The sequence below is a fragment of the Dermochelys coriacea genome, chromosome 17, assembly GCF_009764565.3.
Source record: "Dermochelys coriacea isolate rDerCor1 chromosome 17, rDerCor1.pri.v4, whole genome shotgun sequence".
Lineage (NCBI taxonomy): Eukaryota > Metazoa > Chordata > Testudines > Dermochelyidae > Dermochelys > Dermochelys coriacea.
In genome coordinates this window covers 23,227,382-23,251,142 of record NC_050084.1, presented here as the reverse complement: position 1 = coordinate 23,251,142, position 23,761 = coordinate 23,227,382, and the positions used below count along the sequence as shown (strand labels likewise).

Below are 23,761 nucleotides of genomic sequence, written 5' to 3'. Positions count from 1 at the left end.
CCCGTGCAAAACAATTCCTGGAGGTGGGTTGTGTGACATCAGTGGGGCGTGTGCACGTTCTTGGATAGTCCAGGGGCCCTGATGCTCTATTGCTCCCTGGAGTCTCTCTCAGTAATGGATGAACTTGGCCCAGGAGGGGAATGTTAGGGCTTCTGTCCCCAGTGGTTTGGTGGGGAAGCTGCTGGAGGCCTCATGTCCCAGGGAGGCTCCCTAGATCAGCTAAGTCTGGTGGAGTCTCTTTTGGAGATATGACTTAGATGTGAAAAGCCTTCCCATCTCCCTGATCTCAAAGGGCCTTGTTTGACTCGCTTCTAGCCCCTCCTATCTTTTCTCCTATATGGGAGTGAGTAGGGGAAATTGCAGGTGCAAAGCAGCTTACCAGTGATGGTTCAGTTTGAGTTTAGAGTGAAACCAATCCTAAACTTGTCTGTTGGGACTGGGATTTTCAAAGGGCCTATGGCCTGGGGGCTGCCACCCCCTACTGACCATCTCGGGGATGTGGGCACCTCCATCCTTTTATCCTCTCTGAAAATCCCAGCTCCATTACATGGAAGGACACAGCAAATATCGCTGCTATTCAGAGCCTTGTCCCAGTTCGGGCCTGTGTTTGTACCTCACTTTGCTTTGCTTCCCTGCCAGGCCCAAGTGAGAGATCTGGAGGATCAGTGCCACAGCCACATCGAACAGTTCAGCCTCCTGTCTCAGGAACTCAATCGATTCCAGCTACAGACAGGAAAGAGTGGCCCTCTGACCTCAACATTGGTGACTTCTGAGCTCCCGCTCATGCCCTGCTGTTCCATCCCTCAATCTCAGTGCCATCAATGGGAGAAGGGTAACTGCTGCGAGAAGCTAATGAGTGCTTTGATAGTTAATACATTGTCTGTTGGCTTCCCTGAGAGTAAATAGAACCAGTTAGGATCAATAATGGGAATAATTCTTTCATCTCTTTACTTCCTTTTTAAACCCCACTAGCATATGTCTGAGACTGATTTAGAACTACACATACTTAACACTTCAGTTGTTAGAGGGAAATATTCCACTGACAGTTTACATTTACAAAAGGAGTGTTTAATTCCTAGCCCCAAACTACTAAACGTTTGCTTGGAATAATTTCCCAGATAATTAGTTCTATGCCCAGCAGTAAACAATATTAGTTGGGGAGGATGAGGGTACAATAGCTAACAGTGGGATGGTGTCACTTTATAAATGCAAATTTCAGGACAGCCTTAGCTCTGGAGCCACTGCTGGTGCCTCCATAATATTTATTTTAAATGCAATGTAACATGCAAGAGGATTGAGGGAGAGCATCTGGGCCCTTTGTAAGGATCGCAGGTGCAAGCCCTGATCAAATGCCATCCTCATCCATTGAAACAACTTACCAAGGGATGAGGTGGATTATCCATCCCTTGGAGCTTTAAATTGATCTTGGGTGCCTTTCTCAGGGATACTCTCTGGTTCCGCCAGCAGTTGTGGACTCACTGGGTGACACTTCCTGGCCGGAGTCATGCAGAAGGTCAAATTAGATTATCATAATGGTCCTTTCTGGCCTTGAATATCTATGAATTTGTGCACTTTAGGCAATCAGCAAAGCAATTTCCTCAGCTGTGCATTTTGTGGACTCTCTCTGTGAGAGAGGAAATTCCCCTTGTACAGAAAGAAAAGGAGTACTTGTGTCATCTTAGAGACTATCAAATTTATTTGAGCATAAGCTTTCGTGAGCTACAGCTCACTTCATCAGATGGTTCTCCACCTCATCACCAAGCAAGCCAGAAAAGAAAAAAAGCCCCTGGGCGTTGTATTTATAGATATGGCCAAAGCATTTGACTCAGTATCCCACGATCACATCATGTGGGTGCTGTGGGAAAGGGGCTTGGACCAGCACATGATCAACATCATTAGTGACTCCTATAGGAACGTCCATACCCGTATGAAAGTAGGGAAGGAGCTCACCTCGCCCATTGCCATCGAAGTCGGGGTTAAGCAAGGAGACCCATTGTCACCACTGCTGTTTAACCTAGCACTTGATCCTCTGATTTCAACGCTAGAAACGGCTGGTCCACTGAATGCATCCGATGAAGTGAGCTGTAGCTCATGAAAGCTTATGCTCAAATAAATTTGTTAGTCTCTAAGGTGCCACAAGTTCTCCCTTGTACAGAGGATCTTCACAATATTTGTGCACCACTTAAATCACACTTAAGACCTCATAAATTAGAGCTGGGCAAAAAATCTTTTTTGGTTGCTGGCAATCTGAAAAAATTGAAGAAAAGCTTTATTTTGGGTGAAAATGAAAAATGAACTTTTTCAAAGTATGTAGTGAATCGAAAAGTCCGAGAACACTTTGAGTCAGATCTAACAATTTTTTTTTTGCTCTGATTTGAAAGCTTTTGTTTCAGTTTCACCATTTCACTGAGAGAGAGGGAGGAGGTGATGGTGCCCCCTTGCAGGTCTTAGCTTGGAATGTTTCAGCATTATTGAAACATTTCAATTTTTCGATGGGGTGGAAATGGTTTAGCAAACTCTGCACAAAGTTACAGGCAGTTTAGGTTGACTGAAACTGCATTTTTCTGTGAATAAACTATTTGCCAAAAATTTGCCCAGCTTTACTTAGAATAGGTCCTTATGTTATCCCTGTGCCTAGGGGCAAATTCATCCTAACACTGCTGAGTTCCATGTAAACCAACAGAAGACAATAACACTGTCCTCTTGTCACTGATAATTTTGCTTGCATTACTGGTGCAAAGGAAACTAGCTTGGCTCCCAGAGCCCAGGGTGAGTTTGTGGGACTGGCAGCTAAAAACTGACTCTTTTTACTTGAAGACCCTGAAAGCTGTTTTCTGGAGTCACTGAGAAACAATAAACATGGGACTCCCCAGCACCATTACAGAGTCAGTGTGAAGTTGGATGGCAAAGACCTCAGAAGTCAAAAAATGCCAACTAGCAAGTTACCAAAAAACCTTAGCTCTGCCCCTTGGGAGATGTGTTATTGTACAGTTAATAACATGGTCACATACCTTTTCTCATAAGTTTTTCTACAAAGTTAGATACTAAATCTGATCAGCATTTTCCAAATTTTGATATTTCAACAAAAAACAAAATAGTTTGCAAATATTTTCATAAAAATCACCCCTTAAAGCTGTTTGAAATTCAGAATTTTAAGGGATTGATTTCGTTGTTAAAATTTTCCCAAACATTTTGCTATTTGTCAACCAGACTTATTAGATATGTTTGTGCAGCATCTTCTATGCTGTATATCAAGGGTGGGCAAACTTTTGGCCCAAGAGCCACATCTGGTTATGGAAATTGTATGGCGGGCCATGAATGCTCATGAAATTGGGGTTGGGGTGCAGGAGAGGGTGAGGGCTCTGGCTGCGGGTGTGGGCTCTGGGGTGGGGCCAGACATGAGGAGTTCAGGGTGCAGGAGGGGGCTCTGGGTTGGGACAGGGGGTTGGGGTGCGATGGGGGGGTGAGGGCTCCGACTGAAGGTGTGGGTTCTGGGGTGGGGCTGGGGACGAGGGGTTCGGAGTGCAGGAGGGGGCTCTGCGCTGAGGTGGGGGTTAGGGTGCAGAGGTGTGTGAGGGCTCTGGCTGTGGGCTCTGGAGTGGGGCTGGAGATGAGAGGTTTGGGGTGCAGGAGAGTGCTTCAGGCTGGGATCGAGGGGTTTGGAGAGTGGGAGGGAGATCAAGGCTGGGGCAGGGGCTTGGGGCACAGGAGGGAGTCATGGGTGCAGGCTCCGGGTGGCGCTTGCCTCAAGCAGCTCCCAGAAGCAGCGGCATGTCCCCCCTCCAGCTACTACACAGAGGCACGGCCATGCAGCTCTGTGCACTGCCCCATCCGCAGGCGCTGCCCCTGTAGCTCCCGTTGGCCGCAGTTCCTGGTCAATGGGAGCTGTGGGGGCAGCACTTGGGGCGGGGGCAGCGTGTGGAGCCGGAGGGAGGACATGCCGCTGCTTCTGGGAGCCATGCGGAGCTGTTGGCACGCATGCGTGGAGTGGCCTGCAACCCTGCTCCCTGGATGGAGAGTGGTAGCAGGGCGAGCCCCAGACCCCGCTCTCCGGCTGGAGCTCGAGGGCTGGATTAAAACGGTTGGCAGGCCGGATGTGGTCCACAGCCCATAGTTTGCCCACCCTTGCTGTACGTCGATTTATATAGGCCAGATAGAGTTCCTAGAGCAGTGATTCTCCCCCTGTTTACCATTGTGGGCCGCATATGCCACTCTTCATGTGTTATGTGGGTCGCATCCACACAATATATATTCTTTGAGTGCTTGCTCATGTCGATTCCAATTAGGTGTGTGTGTGTCGTGTGCACAGTTGTCAGAAGGTTTTCCCCCAGCAGCACCCGTCATTTTGGCCGTGGAGCCCCCTGGAGTGGCGCCTTCATGGCGGGGAATATAGGTGCCTACTGACCCACCGCTTCTTCAGTTCCTTCTTACCGCTAGTGATGGTCATTGGAACTGTGGTCGCTTGCCTTAGCAAGTGCTTCCCCTAGTGTTTGTATTTAGTTCTCTGTAAATAGTTATTCCTTAGAGTGAGTTAGTTTAGTTGGTTTGTTAACTAGGAGTGGAGGTCCTTCCCCCACCCTAATTTGTCTCCTCTTTGGGGTTCGGGGCATGCCTTGATCCCAAGGGTTTAACCCGGCGGAGCCTGCCTCAAGCCCATGCCAATGGGCGGCCCCCACAACTCTTGTCTTGGGTGTCTGGGGGAGGCGCACCAAACAGAACAGTGCAAGATTTGTAAAGGGTTCTGCCCAAGGACTAACAAAGAACGGGACTTCAGGCTGAAGCAGATCCTGATGGAAGCAGCTCTTCATTCCCAGCTGGTTCCTTGCCGACAGGATCTGGCACCAAGCACCTCTGCGTGGAGCGCTCTGGCCTCTGTGCAAGAAACGGTGTCAAGGAAGGACTCTGGCCATAGAGATCCTCGGCACCGACATTCCTTGGCATCGAAGCTCGCAGAATCTTGCACTGTCTGGTGCCACACCAAGAGTGGTCGGGTCGGACAGCACCACCAAAGGGCGTCCTGCGCAGGAGCACTTGGCGCTGACATCACTTGAGCCGGCACTGTCGACTTTGGTCCCGCGGGGGGGGGGGGTCTGTTGGATCCGGTGCTGTTAGGGGGAGGGATAGCTCAATGGTTTGAGCTTTGACCTGCTAAACCCAGGGTTGTGAGTTCAATCCTTGAGGGGGCCATTTAGGGATCTGGGCAAAAATTGGGGATTGATCCTGCTTTGAGGAGGGGGTTGGACTAGATGACCTCCTGTGGTCCCTTCCAACCCTGATATTCTGTGATTCTATGACTCTCCTGATTGAGAGTGCCAGATGGATGAGGTGGTGAGGGACATGATTTGCCATGACGGCTCCGCAGTCCCCCGTCAGCTGGGATAGACCTCTGGCGCTGCAACACACAACACCATCCAGAGGCAAGCCAGCAATTATGAGGCATCGCTCACCATCTACGTGGCACTGCTCCCTGCGGCACTGGTCACCACCACCATCCCTGCAGCACTTGTCCCCGCAGCACCAGTCTTCAGCACCTTTATGCTCTCTGGTACCATCCCTGCAACCGGTCTCCGGCACCATCCCAATTGCCACTGTTGTGGTCTTTGTGCCACTCAGAGGTGGCGTCCTATTATGTGATCAGACTGCTGCAGACATAGGCAGAACGTGAGGATGGTGCCATGGCAAGTGCAGTGACAAGGGCCCGTGCAATGGCCTTTCTGGATCTTGTGAGCCTACCACCAGGCCCAGGGCATGCATTCCAACGGTTCTCACTCTGTGGTGTTGGAAGCCTGGGCGCTTCCGCCAGCCATGGACCATCCCACCCTTTGGAGCTCTGAAACAGTGTCGGGGCACAGCGCAGAGCTGCGTCCAGATCCCGGGCCCCCCACCAGCCCTGAGCCTGCGGTCAGCTCGAGGAGCATGGCACCGAGCAGGACGAGTCCAGAGAGCCAGAGGGCAAGGAGGGCCTGGTCGTCATCCTCACCGGATGAAGTGGTGGCAGGGTCTTCCTCCTTCAGGCTTCCCCCCATTGACAGAGCACACCAGGACCTGCTGCATAAGGTGGCTCAGAATATTGGGCTTCAGGTTGAGGAGGTAGTCGAATCGAAGGATCCAATGGTCCACATTCTAACTCTGGAGTGGCTGTCTGAAGACTATTTAGGTCTACAAAAACCCTGTGGCAAACCCCTGCTCCATTCCCCCTACAGCAAAGGGGGTGGAGAAGAAGTATTTTATCCCCTCTAAGGGGTACGAGTACTTATTTACTCGCCCGCAACCCTGCTTGCTTGTTGTGGCCTCGGTGAAAGAGAGAGGCAGACACAGCAAGGGCCACCTCAAAGTCTAAAGACTCAGAAAAGCTGGAAGGTTTACTCGACTGGAGGGCTTCAGCTCAGGGTTGCTAACCAACAGGCAATCCTGAGTAGATCTAATTTCAACTCATGGAACTCTATGTTGAAATTCAAGGAGTTGGTCCCATCTGAATCCAAGGCAGACTTTGCTGCCATAGTGGATGAGGGAAAGGCAGTGGCACAGACCTTTTTACAGGTCTCACTGGATGCTGCAGACTCGGCCAATCAAACCTTGTCCTTGAGCATAGCTATGAGGAGGAGTTCATGGCTCCAAGCGTCCGGCCTTCCTCCTGAAGTTCAACTGACAATTCAGGACCTGCCTTTTGATGGTACGGGTCTTTTTGCGGAGCCTAAAAGATTTGCAGGCTACATTAAAGTTGCTGAGCCTGTATACCCCTGCTACCCAGTGAAAACATTTTAAACCTCAGCCTCCGCAGCGCTTCTACCCTTCCCGGCCCAGGCAGGACTTCTTAAGGAAGCAGAGCAGGAATGGTAGGCATAAGCCTCCCCAAACTCCACCCAGCCAAGGCCAGAACTCAGCAAGGCAGTCATTGGGTTCTAAGGCCTTTTGAAGGTGCACCTGGGGGCGATGCACCAGTCCATTCACCGGATCCTTCTCCCTGTTTCCTGAATCACCTGTCCCACTTTTACCGTGCTTGGTCCCAGATAACTTCAGACCACTGGGTCTTTTGCATGATAGAAGTGGGATATTCTCTTCAATTCTGCTCCTCTCCTTCCTCCCACCCCCCCTTCCCGATCCTCCTTCAGGGACCCTTCTCATGAGCATCTCCTCATGCAGGAGGTCCAAATGTTCCTAGTTGCGGGAGCAGTGGAGGAGGTTCCTTAGGAGCTAAAGGGCAAGGGGTTCTATTCCCATTGTTTCCTAATCCCCAAAGCAGACCTCAGACCCATCCTCAATCTGTGAGGCCTCAACAAATTCATGAAAAAGTTGAGGTTCCACATGGTCTCTCTAAACACACAATCATTCCATCTCTGGATCCGGGAGACTGGTAGCCACCCTTGACCTCAAGGACGCCAACTTCCACATAGCTATAATTCCAGCTCACAGGCGTTTTCTCAGGTTTGTGATCAATCACAACCATTACCAATTTACGGTCCTCCCCGTTGGTCTGTCAGTGGCCCCTCGAGTATTTACCAAATACATGGCAGTTGTCTCCACCTTCCTATGACCGAGGCAGGTGTAGATATTCCCATACCTGGATGACTGGCTGCTCAGGGGCCGCTCCAAGGAGCAAGTGGAGCGCCAGATCAACCTGATAAGATCCATCTTTGACAGGCTGGGTCTCCTTCTCAATGAGCGCAAATCAACTCTATCCCCTCCGCAGATAATAGAATTTATCGGAACAGTGTTGGACTTGGGTCAGGCCAGGGCATCCCTGCCGGAATCTCTGTTTCGGACAATGACAGACATCATACAAAACTTCAAGTGGTACCCCACCACCCAAGCAAGGAACTGCTTAAAGCTCCTCAGCCACATGGCAGCACATATGTATGTGGTACAGCACGCGAGACTAAGGCTCAGACCTCTCCAGGCCTGGCAGGTGTCAGCTTATCGGCCAGGGCGCAACAGTCTAGACAAAGTGGTCACCCTCCCGGCGCCAGTTCTCGAGTCTTTCCACTGGTGGCTCAACCCACAGACAGTATATGTGGGAGTCCCCTTCGCAAAGCCCCAGCCCTCCCTGTCCTTGGTGACAGATGTAGCAGCATTGGGATGGGGTGCTCACCTGGGAGACCTTCAGACACAAGGTCTCTGGTCACAAGAAGAGCTCTCACTCCACATCAACGTTAAGGAGCTGAGAGCAGTCCGCCTGGCATGCCAGACCTTCCAGGCCCACTTGCAAGGGAAATGCGTGGAGGTGACAATGGACAACACAACTGCAATGTTTTATATAAACAAGCAGGGTGGAGCTCATTCCTCTCCCCTATGTCGGGAAGCCCTCAAGCTGTGGGACTTCTGCATAGCCCACTCCATTCACTTGGAAGCATTCTACCTCCCAGGTTCCCAGAACGAGTTGGCGGACTATCTCAGCAGATCCTTTCACAATCAGAAGTGGTCCAGCTGTCCGGACATGGTGTACAACGTTTTCCAAAGGTGGGGGTTCCCCAAATTGACCTGTTTGCCATGAAGAGCAACAGAAAATGTCCCCACTTCAGTTCCTTCCAGAATCACAGTCCAGGCTCCCTCATGGACATATTCCTCCTCCCCTGGATGGACCATCTGTTAGAATCATAGAATCATAGAATATCAGGGTTGGAAGGGACCCCAGAAGGTCATCTAGTCCAACCCCCTGCTCAAAGCAGGACCAAGTCCCAGTTAAATCATCCCAGCTAGGGCTTTGTCAAGCCTGACCTTAAAAACCTCTAAGGAAGGAGATTCTACCACCTCCCTAGGTAACGCATTCCAGTGTTTCACCACCCTCTTAGTGAAAAAGTTTTTCCTAATATCCAATCTAAACCTCCCCCATTGCAACTTGAGACCATTACTCCTCGTTCTGTCATCTGCTACCATTGAGAACAGTCTAGAGCCATCCTCTTTGAAACCCCCTTTCAGGTAGTTGAAAGCAGCTATCAAATCCCCCCTCATTCTTCTCTTCTGCAGACTAAACAATCCCAGCTCCCTCAGCCTCTCCTCATAAGTCATGTGCTCTAGACCCCTAATCATTTTCGTTGCCCTTCGTTGTACTCTTTCCAATTTATCCACATCCTTCCTGTAGTGTGGGGCCCAAAACTGGACACAGTACTCCAGATGAGGCCTCACCAGTGTCGAATAGAGGGGAACGATCACGTCCCTCGATCTGCTCGCTATGCCCCTACTTATACAACCCAAAATGCCATTGGCCTTCTTGGCAACAAGGGCACACTGCTGACTCATATCCAGCTTCTCGTCCACTGTCACCCCTAGGTCCTTTTCCGCAGAACTGCTGCCGAGCCATTCGGTCCCTAGTCTGTAGCGGTGCATTGGATTCTTCCATCCTAAGTGCAGGACCCTGCATTTATCCTTATTGAACCTCATTAGATTTCTTTTGGCCCAATCCTCCAATTTGTCTAGGTCCTTCTGTATCCTATCCCTCCCCTCCAGCGTATCTACCACTCCTCCCAGTTTAGTATCATCCGCAAATTTGCTGAGAGTGCAATCCACACCATCCTCCAGATCATTTATGAAGATATTGAACAAAACGGGCCCCAGGACCGACCCCTGGGGCACTCCACTTGACACCGGCTGCCAACTAGACATGGAGCCATTGATCACTACCCGTTGAGCCCGACTACAACTGCCCTGTACAACTACCCTGTTGTATGTGTTCCCATCATTTCCACTCGTCCACAAGGTTCTGCTCAAGATCCGCAGGGACAAGGCTACAGTCATACTAGTAGCGCCAGTCTGGCCTTGCCAGCATTGGTATACCACGCTTCTGGAGCTGTCAGTGGATGCTCCATTCTCATTGCCTCTGCTTCCGCACCTGATCATCCAAGGCCGCAGTCATCTTCATCATCACGATCTCGAGTCTCTTTACCTCACCGCTTAGAAGTTTCATGGCTCAACCTGATTGAGCTGATGTGCTTGGAGCCCGTTAGGGAGCTTCTCCTGGGCAGCAGGAAACCCTCCATCAGGGCTACCTATCTGGCCAAGTGGAAAAGGGTTGCAATCTGGTGTTCTCATAGGCGCCTGCATTGGGAGAGCGCAACCTTGCCACTCATCTTAGACTACCTATTAGACTTAAAACAGCAGGGCCTCTTGGTTTCATCTCTCCAGGTCCACCTGGCAGCCATTTCAGCTTTCCACCTGGGAGCAGCCGGCTGTTCAGTCTTTGCCAACCTGATGGTCAGTTGTTTCCTGAAAGGTCTGGACAGGCTATACCCGCAGGTTAAGCAACAAATCCCAGCGTGGGACCTTAACCTGGTCCTTTCCAGGCTAATGGGGCCCCTGTTTGAACTCCTAGCAACTTGTTCATTGCTCAACCTATCATGGAAGGTGGCTTTCCTAGTCACCGTTACATCAGCAAGGAGAGTCTCCGAACTTAAAGCCTTAACCTCCGATCCTCCTTATACCATTTTTTATAAGGACAAGATATAACTTAGTCCTCATCCAGCCTTTCTTCCAAAGGTTGTCTCCCAATTCCATGCCAATCAGGACATTTTTCTACTGGTCTTTTACCCTAAACCTCATGCAGATGGCTGGAAACAAAGACTACACTCCTTGGATGTTCAGAGAGCTCTGGCTTTTTACATCAAATGCACAAAGCTGTTCCATAAGTTGAACCAGTTGTTCGTGGTGGTTGTGGATAGAATGGAGGGCCTTCTGGTGTTGTCACAGAGAATTTCATTGTGGATCACGTCCTGTATCCGGGCATGCTGTGATCTAACAAAAGTTCTGGCCCCTGCACTAACGGCTCAGACCCACCCGTCTTCCCCTCTGTCAGAGTAGCTGGCAAGAAGGAACTGAACAGGTGGCAGGTATGCAGGGACCTATATATAACGCCATGAAGGCACCACTCCAGGGGTCTCCAGAGCCGACCCAACAGATGCTGCTAGGGGAAAAACCTTCCGATGACTGTGCACATGGGCATGCACACACCTAATTGGAATGAACATGAGCAACACATCTCGAAGAACAACAGTTACGAGAAGGTGAGTAACCGGTTTGGCCCTGAGGATGTCACATGAGCTGCAGCTGTGTGCTGATTGGGCTGCAAATGGCCCATGGCCATGGGTTGAGAACCACCGCCCTAGAGAGAGAAGGTGGGTGAGGTAATATCTTTTATTGGACCTCCTTATGCTGGTGAGACGCTTTCAAGCTACACAGAGCCCTTCCTCAGTCTGAGAAGGTGACACGAGATCGAACAGATTGTTTAGCATAAGTAGTCAGCACATGTTCTAAGGAACCAATCAAGGTGAAGTGACCCATTATCATCCCTGTGGTGTAAGTTAAGTCAAACTGGGACTGGTGCAGGCAAGCCCACAGGTTCAGCAAGCCCTAACGAGCTCCCTAATAGCTCCCCTACCTTCTGTGCAGAGTGGACCTCAGTGAAAGAGAGGATTTGGCCCACAGCAGCATGCAGGGCTGAGTATTTCATGTCAAGTGCATGATCCTCCCTCCCTTATATCAGTTCCATCCAGTAACTTCAGTGTAACTGCTCTTGGTGTGAGTGCAAGGAGAATCAGGGCTAAGTGTGTTTCCACAGCTCGAAGCTAAGCCTCTGGGTAGATCCGTACTATAAAGTGTGTCTGCACTGCAAGCACCATGGTGCTCACAGTAGCTCTTGTTCTGCTCTGCTGGTTTGGAGTAACAAATGGAATGTTTGGTTTCAGATCCAGATGTTGCCCCTGCACATCTTGCTCTTCAGTGCACTAAGAAGATTCATGATGAAGGGAGTGAAGAGCTGGAATCGTTACCTCAGATCCCCGATTCCATGTCTAGTGTCACCAAAATTCCAGTCTCAGGTCCTGCTGCCACATCTCAGAAGCAAGTCAAGAGACTGGAGTCCCAGTCAAGCTCTTCAAAATCAGAATCCATGCAGAACAGTCCCAAGTCCTGCCCCACTTCAGAGGTCAGTGTTGTTTCTGGTGTCCTTTGTCATTACCCAAGAGGGGATAAGCACACCTTGGGATCCATGCATTTACTAGCACTGCTTTCCTCTGCTTGCAACTACCTCTTAAACCTGTGTCTGGGAACTAGAGAATCCTGTGGAAAAATAATAGAAAACTTGCAGAAAACTGTTGAAGGGATTTGCTCCCTCTTCACTTGTCAAAACCCTGTGATGGCCATTTGTACAGATCATTGCGGTCTGAGAGGAATGCAGACAACCAAAGAAAAGCCCTGGGAAATTTATAGGAAGTTTCCTGAATGTTTTCAATTTGTGTTTAGTCCTGGATAGTCTTTGTTGTGACTTCACAGCCCTGGATTGCCACACAATATCTGGGTACTGCAGCCTGTAGTAGTGGTTTAGCAGCATTAAGGCATGTGCCCATGCCCTGCTGTCCTTGGCATAGAGCCAAGAGGGGCAAATGCTGGGCACAAACATTGCTGCTGATGCTGTTAGACTTATTAGCAGCTGTTGGTGCAGGAGATCATGAACGGCTGCTGAGCTGATGACGGCAGATGCAGACAGGTTATATTGACTTTGCTTTCTCCTCCCTCTCAGAGATGTGATGGCAGCTGCTGCCTCTGCCCAGTAGGTCTCGTGTATGGATTCTTATGGGGCTCAGTCCTGTCCCCTCCCTTATTTAATGTTCCCATTAGATCACTAGGGAAGCTCATGAAAATCTATGTCTGGTAAGAGAGTTCCCCTTTCTTCTTCTGATTCTATGTCCACTCTCCGACATACTCTCTTAGCCTAGCAGAGTAGGTTCAGGGCTAAGAGCCAGTAGATCCTGAGTTCTAAGCCTACCCTTCCTGCTGACTATCGCTCTTAGTACTTTGAACTTCACAAGCCCACTTTAAGCTTCATAACATTCCTACAAGGTAAACAAATATCATTGTACTGACAGGGTGACTGAGTCACAGACAGATCAGCTGATGTACCCGAAGTCATAGCTGGGATTGGAACCCAGATCCCCTGAGCGTGAACTGTATCTCAGTTTCAGGGTGATTGCACCTGACTTTCCCCCTCCATGGTCCCTGGAGGGCACTCGCTTAAGGTTTCTGGCCCCCAGCCATCACCTCTCTTGGGAGGAGACCGTGTCTGTCTTCCTGCTGACCAGGGTTTTAAGACACAGCTCCCTGCCTTACACTGTGTTATCTCCAGCAAACCAGTCCACCTAACAGCTAGTGCCAGGGCATTGCTTTCTCTCCAAGGGCTGTGAACAGTGTATTGGCAGCAGTTACAAGTGAACACCCAGTTCTTGGTCGAGTTAGTCGTGTCCCTATGGGTGCTCCGCTGTAGGTGTATCTGTGCCCCTGCACCTCTAATTGGAGATTTTTGGTAGCAGTGTCCATTGAGCCTGCACATGTGCTGTCCCTCCCTTGTGGTCTGCCTCAAGGCTATATAGCACTGCTGGGTGACCGCCCCCGCCCAGTTCCTTCTCAACCGCTTTTGGCCTCCAAAGGAGCAAGCAGTCAGCCCTTCTTTATTTGCATCATTAGCATAAGTAGTAGTTTTTGTTTCTGTTTTTCTCCTTAATACTTAGTTTTTCCTTTTTGCTTTGTTGGGATTAAAAGGAAAAAAAGAAAAAACTTTAGTTTACATATCCTGCCCTGTCTGGGGGGATTGCCCCCTACTCCCCTGGGCATTTAGAAGATTATGTTTTTTCAGTTAAAAAAAGAAAGGAAAAGAAGAGGAGGAGGAAAGAAGACCTTGCATCTGCATAAATCACTGCTAGAGGATGATAACCCCCCACTCCCGCCCAGGGGCATTCCCGGCTCTTCTGGCTCCAAGAGGTGCCTCTCCTGCAAGGAGTCGATTCTGGTAACGGCCAGACACGCACTGTGTCTGGTGCCTGGGAGAGTCCCATAGAAGTGCTTCCCCTACCACAGCTAAAACTGCAGGCTCGCAGGAACTGAGAGCTGAAGTTAAAACTCCTCCTTATGAAGAAGACACTTTAGTCTCCAGGGGACTCTGGTGCTGAGCCCGGATCATCCCTGAAGCCTTTAACTTCAAAGGGGGTAGAGTTGGGGAAAAACCCAACAGACTCCCCCTGTAAAGGCTCGAAAAAAGGGCTCTGAGTCGCTGACCAGCCAGAGGGGTTCCCCAGTGCAGCCACCTTGGTACCGATGGCACCGGCAGCTCTGAAGCATGGTACCCAGAAGGGGGCCTCCGCTATGAGCTCTGCCTCACCCACCTCCTGCAGAAACCAGGGTCTCGGGCTCTGAGGCAATGGTACCGTCCCCTAATGAGAGACAATTACTGTATTGTCTCTAAAAGAGCAACTTTCGGTACCAGGTGCGTCAAAACTCCAGTCTAGGGAGTGCTCTGCACCTTCTCAACCATTGGTACTAACAAAGTACTATGGACGCTCCTCCATGGTCCCAAGTGAGCCCAGGGTACCACATGAGCTCTGGTACTCTGGAGACCTGATGGTTGGGGAAGAACTGCAATCCCCATTACTCAGTACCGGGCCCCAATATCCAGGGAAAGACAGTACCATATCATCTCTAAAAGAGCAGCACTGAGAACTTTCAGTATTGGCTGCGACAAGACTCCCATCTAGGGAGTGCTCTGCACCTTCTCAACCATCGATACTGATAATGTACCACGGACACTCCTCTGCGGTACCAAGTGAGCCTAGGATACTGCATGAGCTCTGGTACCCTGGAGACCTGTGTCCCCAGTACCCAGGGAAAGACAACTACCATGCTGTCTCCAAAAGAGCAACACTGAGAAAACTTTCGGTACCAGGTGCATCAAAACTCCCATCTAGGGAGTGCTCTGCACCTTCTCAACCATAGGTACCGACAGAGTACCAGGGACACTCCTCTGTGGTCTTGAGTGAGCCCAGGGTACCGCATGAACTCCGGTATCCTGGAAACCTGATTGTTGAGGAAGAACCGCAATCCCCATTACTTGGTACTGGGTCCCCCGTACCGAGGACATCCCAGCACCCGGAATCACTCTTGGCACCAGGCCGGATGGTAGATGCGCTGCAGATTCCCCTACAGGAGATGCAGATGCACATCACAAGTTGGTGGATCTTCTGCCCACCTCTTCCTCATCCAGAATTGTCCGCCCAATGATGAGGTGATTCTAGATCCTGCCAAAGTCATCTGGCAGACACCAGCCTCTATCACACCAGTCAGCAAGAGAGCTGACAAAAAAAATTGTATCCCTCCCAAAGAGGCAGACTTCCTGCTTCAACATCCACAACCCAACTTCATTGTAGTGGATGTGATTAATGCATGAGGCAAGCAACATTGTGCCAAGTCAACCCACTATGATTGAGTTTGGGAGGATGATGTATTTGTCGGTGACATTAGTTTTGAGTTGCAAATTGCCAAGCTGTCATGGCCAAATATGGTTTTATTAATTATGACAAACTCAATGCGTTTCTGGAACATTTACTGGAGACACAAAAGGAGCAGTTTCACACCATTCTCAGAGAGGGTCAGTCATTAGCCAGACAGGTGCTAGAGACAGCACTGGAGGTGACTGATAGAGCGGCCCACCCAGTCTCCATGACAGTGGTAATGAGGCGGGCTTCTTGGCTACACCTTTCTGGATTGCCCAAAGAGCTGCAGAAGACCTCCAGTTAGAAGAGCTTAAACTCTTTACGGAGAGGACAGATTCTTCTCTCCACACCCTGAAGGATTCCCAGGCCACAGTACCCTATCTGGGAATCTACCCTGTGGGACAGAAGAGAAGATAGAGCTCTCAGCCACAGCACAGATCACAACCTCCTCAATACCCACCATCTCAGCACTGTTATGAGCCACAGTGTAGGAGGACCAGGGCTCAAAAGCGGAGGCAGTCTGCACCCCAATTTGCGACCTCTGAGACTGTCTCTTCTACGCACTTTTGATGGGTTGGTCGAGGGCCTGAACAATTAGACCTTGCAACATCAGCTGCCATCTACACACCTGTCACGCCCCTTCAGAAGTTGCCTGGCCCTCTTTCACAGCAGTTGGGAGAATATCACCTCTGACAGATGGGTCCTGGAGATTATTTCAAAGAGTTTAGCAAAGCTTTTGATACGCTCTCCCACAGTATTCTTGCCAGCAAGTTAAAAAAGTATGGATTGGATGAATGGACTATAAGGGATAGAAATCTGGCTAGATTGTCGGGTTCAATGGGTAGTGATCAACGGCTTGATGTCTAGTTGGCAGCTGGTATCAAGCGGAGTGCTTCAGGGGTCGGTCCTTGGGCCGGTTTTGATCAATATCTTTATCAATGATCTGGATGATGGGATGAATTGCACCCTCAGCAAGTTCACAGATGATACTAAGCTCGGGGGAGAGGTAGATACGCTGAAGGGTAGGGATAGAGTCCAGAGTGACCTAGACAAATTGGAGGATTGGGCCAAAAGAAATCTGATGAGGCTCAACAAGGACAAGTGCAGAGTCCTGCACTTAGGAAGGAAGAATCCCATGCAGTAACTCAGAGCAGATCAGTTATGTGGGCAGTCTCATCATGTCATCCCCTCCATAAACTTATCAAGCTCAGTCTTGAATCTTAGGCTTTTTGCCCCTTCTATACCCCTTTGAAGGCTGTACCAGGACTTCACTCCTCTAATGATTAGAAACCTTCACCTAATTTGAAGCCTAAACTTGTTGATGGCCAGTTTTATATCCATTTGTTCTTGTGTCCACATTGGTGCCTGATTTAAATATCTCCTCTCCCTCCCTGGTATTTATGAGCCATCATATATCCCCTCAGCATTCTTTTGGTTAGGCTAAACAAGCCACGCTCTTTGAGTCTCCTCTCATAGGGTAGGTTTTCCATTCCCCAGATCATCCTAGTTGCCCTTCTCTGCACCTATTCCAGTTTTGAATTCATCTTTCTTAAACATGGGAGACTAGAACTGCTCTGACAAAGTTCCTGCTCTACCTTGGTGGGTCTTGCGCTTATTGGCAGATTTGCTCACCTTGGAGCTTCACAGCAGCCCTCAGTGTGGCCGTTTCTCTGAACCCACGGTCCAGGTTGACTCCTCCTGTGTCTGACCAGGAGTTGGGAGGTTTGGGGGGGACTCAGGCCCGCCCTCTACTCCGGGTTCCAGCCCAGGGCCCTGTGGAGTGCAGCTGTCTAGAGGGCCTCCTGGAACAGCTGTGCGACAGCTACAACTCCCTGGGCTACTTTCCCATGGCCTCCTCCCAACGCCTTCTTTATCCTCACCACAGGACTTTCCTCCTGGTGTCTGATAATGCTTGTACTCCTCAGTCCTCCAACAGTCCGCGTTCTCACTCTCAGCTCCTAGTGCTTCATGCTCCCAACTCCTCACACGCACATCACAAACTGAAGTGAGCTCCTTTTTAAAACCCAGGTGCCCTGATTAGCCTGCCTTAATTGATTTTAGCAGCTTCTTGATTGGCTGCAGGTGTTCTAATCAGCCTGTCTTAATTGACTCCAGAAGGTTCCTGATTGTTCTGGAACCTTCCCTGTTACCTTACCCAGGGAAAAGGGACCTGCTTAGCCTGGGGCTAATATATCTGTCTTCTATTACTCTTCTATAGCCATCTGGCCCGACCCTGTCACACTGCACACAGTATTCCAGGTGTGGTCTCAGCAGTGCTGTGTATAATGGTACTAACACGTCTCTATGTCAACTGGAGATACCACTCCTGATGCATCCTAGCACTGCATTAGCCTTTTTCATGGCTTAGTCATCCTGTGATCAATCAATACACTCAGGTTTTTCTTCTCCTTTTGTCACTTCCACCTGATATATCCCCAGATTATAGCAAAAATTCTTCTTGTTAATCCCTAAATGCAGGATTTTGCACTATTAAATTTCATCCCATTTCTATTACTCCACGTTACAAAGTTGTCCAAATCTTCTTGTATGAGGCTAAGTAAGAGAAGAAATAAGGTAGGGAAGGAAAAGGATACACAAGTGGGGAAAGGTGTATGACAGAGGTTAGGTGTACACTGGGATAAAAAATCTTATTCCCAGGGCGATTCTGCACCAATGTGTGCACGCAGAATTCATGTCCCCTGTAGATTTCTTTGCTTCCACCCAGAAAATGATGGAGAAGCAAAGGGAAGCTGCAAGAATGGTCATGTACCCCTCCCCAGCAGTGCGGGCACATTATTTCAGGCACCTGGAGGCAGAGAGGAGATCACTGTGGGCGGGGGGCTGGAGATGCCCCTGCAGGTAACTCCTACCATGTGCCAGGCTCAGCTTCTAGTCCCAGCCTGGCTGCAGGGAGGGGTGGGGATGGGGGAGTGTGATGGGATTTCCTCTTCTCCTGCAAGGAGAAGGGCAGGTCAGACCCACCCCTGGAAGCCTCCCTGGCTGCAGGAAGCTCTGCTTTCCTTTCCATCTCACGCCCTGCCCCCATCACTCCTTAGCTACACAGGGAGAGGTCACTGTGCAGGGAGCTGCTCCCCCATCTGCCCTGTCCATCTGGACACCCCCCCATACCCAGATCCAAGCCTCACTCCCCTGAATCCAGAACCCCCACAGCAACCCCCCCAAGTTGCCACTCCACCGAGCCTCACCCTCTGCATCTGGAGCTCCCCCTGCACCCAGCCCCCCACTGAGTCCCACCCCCCTGCATCCAGACCCCTGCTGAGCCCCTCCCCCCTGCATCTGGACCCTCCCACCTGACTGAGCCCCAACCAGCTGCACCCAGACCTCTACCCTACCAAGCCCTTCTCCGCAGCACCACCGCCCCGCTGAGTCCCAAACACTTTCACCTCGGCCCTCCTGAAGAGATCTCCCACCTCTGTGCAGCCAGTGGCCTGTGCTCCCCACTGCCATGCTAGAGCCTCCACATTTATAAACAAAATATGCAGAATTTTGCAGGATTTTAAAATATTACATGCAGAATTTTAATTTTTTGGTGCGGAATTCCCTCAGGAGTAAAGACCTGCAGCTGGTCCAAGTCTGCTGACTTTGGCTCGTGGGGTTTGGTCTCCAGGACTGAAAAATCACTGTATAGTCGTTTGGGTTCGGGCTCGATCTCCTGCTCTGGGACCCACGAGCTTGAACATCTACACAGCAATATTTTGCCCTGCAGCCCAAGACCAGTCATCTGACCTGGGGCAGCGGCAACTGTGCCAGGGGGCTTTTATCCTCATGTAGATGTACCCAAAGTCTCACACCGAAAGTAGTGTTCGGGATTCTGGGGGAGGTGGTGATGTCATCTGGGTCACTGGCCCAGTTTGGTCAGGAAATCTCTCAGGATTAGGATGAAGAAGATCTGGTATCCCAGGAGATGCTGAGGGTGGCAGTCATTGTGGTGAAGCTTGCTCCAGTAGCCAATTTCTCTCCCCAAAGTTTTTCTTTAAGGACCCAAAAAGGGAGTGTTTGGCAGGATAGCCCATTCCCTCATTATTTTGTCCACTAATTAGACCTAGTTTCTGTTCCACCAGCTTTAGTTCTTTCATTTTTGGTCTCATGTTGTTTATGATCATAACACAGTCCTTATCGGTATCAGGAGGCCTTTTTGTTTGGAATAATTCAGTCTGTCTGTCTCGCTTCTGCATTTTTTCCCATCAACACTTATTGTTAAAGGGTGTTGTGATATCTTACGAACTTTCACTCACTTTTTACAGTTGAGCTCACAGGGGGAATTTTTAGGCCCAACTATTACAGCATCGTAGCATCACACTGAGAGCTCCTGTTCAACTTCCACCACGATCCCTAAATCATTATCAGAGTCACTGCTTCCCAGGATAGAGTTCCCAGTCTGTAAATATGGCTTGCATTCTTTGTTCCCAGATGTATGACTTTGCATTTGGCTGTATAGAAATACATGTTGTTTGCTTGTGCCCGGTTTACCAAGCGAGCCAGATCACTCTGTACATTGATTCCCATTAGCCATCCTGCCTTTGCCCCCATGTTCTATAAAATGATCCTTATTGAAGACTGAGGCAAAGTATTCAGTTAGTTTTGGTCATACCTAGATAATCCTTAATCTGTACCCCACTCTTACTACATAGTGGACCCCTTGTTCTTTTTTTATTTATATGTCCAAAGACCCTTTAACTGTTAGTTTTTATTTCTTTTGCAAGGTCAAACTCATTTTGACTTTTGGGAAGTCTTAGTTTATCCCTACACTTTTTGACTTTCAACATGTAGCTTTCTTTGCTGACCAGTCCTTCTAGGGAGCAGAAGAATTCTACTGAAGATCACCTAAGCCTCCACTTTGAGCATCTTCCCCAGTCTGGCATAGTCATCCTTGATCTGGTCCAGTGGGAATCTGGCACTGGAACTCAGGTACTCTATCCTGAGAAGCAGTGACTCTGAAAAAGATTTAGGGGTCATGGTGGATAATGAACTGAACATGAGCTCCAAGTGTGACACTTTGGCCAATAAGATTAATATCATCCTTAGATACATAAACATGGGATTCTTGAGTAGGAGTTCAGAGATTATTTTACCTCTGTATCTGGCACTGGTGCAATCAATGCTGGAATCCTGTGTCAGTTCTGGAGCCCACATTTCAATAAGGGTGTTGATAAATTGGAGAGGGTTCAGAGAAGAGAAACAAGACTGGTTAAAGGATTGGAAAACCTGCCTTATAGTGATAGACTGCAGGAGCTCAGTTGATCTAATTTAACAAAGAGAAGGGTAAGGGGTGACTTGATCAGTCTAAAAAGTACCTACATAGGAAACAATCACTGACAATGTTTAAATTAAGAATAGGTGTTTTTGTAGCAGATCTGCGGGGCAGGTCTCTGTGTTGTACAGGAGGTCAGACTAGTTGATCACAAAGGTCCATTCTGGCCTTGGAATCTCTGAATTTCTGGTTGAACTAGAGCAGATCTTTTAGAAAAACATCCCATCTTGATTAAAAAATGTCCAGTGATGGAAAATCCACTGTGACTCTTGGTAAGTTGTTCCAATGGTTAATTCCCTCACTGTTAAACATTTGCAACTTATTTCCACTCTGAACTTCAGCTTCCAGCCTTTGGATCTTATTATCCCTTTCTCTGCTAGATTGAAGAGCCCGTTGTTAAATATTTGTTCCCAATGTGTAGGTATTTCTAGACTGTGATCAAGTCACTCCTTAAACTTCTTTGTCAAGCTAAATTGATTGAGCTCCTTGAGTCTATCACTATGAGGCATGATTTCTAAATATATTAAAACTCATATTGTTTGCTTGCATTCATTTTACCAAGCAATCCAGATTATTCTGTATCTGTGACCTGTCCTCTTCATTATTTATCACTTCCCCAAGTTTTGTTCATCTGCAAACTTTATCAGTGATTTTATGTTTTCTTTTAGGTCATTAATAAAAATGTCAAAAGCGTAAGACCAAGTTCCCATCCCTGCTGGGCCCAACTGGAAACATACCAGTTGAAGATGATTTCCTATGTACAGTTACAATTTGAGGCCTATCAGTTAGCCAACTTTTAATTCATTTAATGTATGCCATGTTAATTTTATTAGTGAGAGAAGGTGGGCGAGGTTATATCTTTTATTGGACCAGCTCCTGGAACCAGAACGCCTAGAACTGCACTGCATGTAATTTTATATCTTTCTAGATTTTTAATCAGAATGTCATCTGGTGCCAAGTCAAATGCCTCACAGAAGTCTAAGTCTATATAGCCACACTATTACCTTTATCAGCAAACCTGTAATCTCATAAAAAAAAGATACCAAGTTAGTTTGACAGAATCTGTTTTCCATAAGCCCATGTTGATTAGTATTAATAAGGTGTAAATTTTTACCTGTGAGTAATTAACCACTGGAACAATTTACCCAGGGTCAGGATGTATTCTCCATCACTGACACCTTTTAAATCAAGATGGGATGTTTTTCTCAAAGATCTGCTCTAGAAATTCCTTTGGGGCAGTTCTATGGCGAGCTATACTGGAGCTCAGTTTAAATGATCATAGTGGTCCTTTCTGGTGTTATAAGCTATGAATCTTGAGTATGTCATTAAAGGAAATTTTGTCTGTGTATTTTTCATGCAAAGGAAACATAGCCAACCCCAAGCATTGAAAAATAATGAATTAAACATTAAAAACATGAGATTGGCATAAAAATCATGAGAATTTTGTTTCTTTTTGTCTCCAGTATTTTTAGCCTTTTAGCCTTTAGGCTGCACTCATTTCACATTTTCAAGATCTCTGAAATCACAAGGGCTAGGATCTTACTTTTTTCAGTGAAAGCTGAGATTCTCATTAAATCACCTGACTCCAGGAGCTGAAGCTTCAAGAAAAAACATGAAATATTACGAGACTTGTGATAAAATTGCAAGAGCTGGCAGCACTACAAGTGGTTTGGGTGCAATCTGTCTGACATACGCACACTAGAAGATGGTGCACGTGTACATAAGGCTATAGAAAAGAGTTTCACAACACGTATTATTTGAAAAATAGTTACTGTGTAATTCCAGAAAGCTGGCTTTCAAAAGAAAGATGAGAAGAACCTTCAGTTTCCAGGGCTTAAAAGCTCTTCTGGCTTTGTCAAGGTTCCTTCCCTACTTTGAACTCTAGGGTACAGATGTGGGGACCTGCATGAAAACCTCCTAAGCTTACTTTTACCAGCTTAGGTTAAAACTTCCCCAAGGTACAAACTATTTTACCTTTTGCCCTTGGACTTTCACTGCCACCACCAAACATCTAACCGGGTTTACTATTGGGAAAGAGTCATTTGGAAACATCTTTTCCCCCCAAAATCCTCACCAAAACCTTGCACCCCCCTTCCTGGGGAAGGTTTGATAAAAATCCTCACCAATTTGCATAGGTGACCACAGACCCAAACCCTTGGATCTTACGAACAATGAAAAAACATTCGGTTTCTTAAAAGAAGAATAAGTAAAAAGAATCACTTCTGTAAAATCAGGATGGTAAATACCTTACAGGGTAATTAGATTCAAAACATAGAGAATCCCTCTAGGCAAAACCTTAAGTCACAAAAAGACACAGGAATATCCATTCCATTCAGCACAGCTTATTTTCTCAGCCAGTTAAAGAAATCATAATCTAACGCATATCTAGCTAGATTACTTACTAAATTCTAAAACTCCATTCCTGTTCTGTCCCTGGCAAAAGCATTACCCAGACAGACCCAGACCCTTTGTTTTTCCCCCCCTCCAGCTTTGAAAGTATCTTGTCTCCTCATTGGTCATTGTGGTCAGGTGCCAGTGAGGTTATCCTAGCTTCTTAACCCTTTACAGGTGAAAGGGTTTTTCCTCTGGCCAGGAGGGATTTTAAAGGTGTTTACCCTTTCCTTTATATTTACGACAGGCTTACAAGAAATCCCAGATTGACAGAGATCGCAGTTCATGGTAGACTGTGCATTGCTCCTTAGTGAGGGCTGTTTCCCTGCCTACTTGCAACTTTCAAGCTTTGGCTGTTCAAAGCCAGTCTGCAAAAATTTGTAATGGGAACAGTGCAGCCTTTTCACTTGTGTTCACATGTTTTGTTTTCCTTGTATTTGAGAAGAGCTGAACTGTTTTTACTTAAACTTTTAGAGATTTCTCCTTTGCTCAGATGATTTTCAAAGCCTTCTGAAAACAGAGATAGTGGGACTATGGCCAGGTGCCAGATTGTCTCCTTTCCTCTGGGGCTCATCAAAGTCTCAGGTGGCCATATAGGAGGCAGGAGCCAGGTGAAGTGTTGGATATCCCAAATAAAGGCTAGTAGGTAAATAGAACAAAGAAAAATGTCCTTCCCCTTTAAGGCTCACACCACTTCCAGGATTTCCTCCAGCTGCAGCCCAAAGAATTCATAGGCACCCCAAAGAATTCATAGGCACCCCAAATATCTGTCGTCATGTCAAGTCCTGTGGGGAGGTGGGGGTATGGGGCATTCAGGACTCAGAGTAAAAACACAAGGCTGGATTTCTCA

General features: G+C 48.2%; 1 protein-coding gene across 17 annotated transcripts in view; it reads left to right on the top strand.

Moving 5' to 3' along the window:
* TSPOAP1 (TSPO associated protein 1) overlaps positions 1 to 23,761 on the top strand; it is a 231,749-nt gene that overhangs the window by 112,663 nt on the left and 95,325 nt on the right. For 16 of the 17 annotated variants that reach the window (XM_038375869.2, XM_043499391.1, XM_038375863.2 and 13 more), the window contains 2 exons: positions 640 to 832; positions 11,676 to 11,914. The exons of the other annotated variant lie outside the window; for it this stretch is intronic. In XM_038375869.2, the coding sequence (XP_038231797.1) occupies positions 640 to 832; positions 11,676 to 11,914 (432 nt within the window). The remainder of the gene's footprint in view (positions 1 to 639; positions 833 to 11,675; positions 11,915 to 23,761) is intronic. 17 annotated transcript variants of the gene reach the window in all.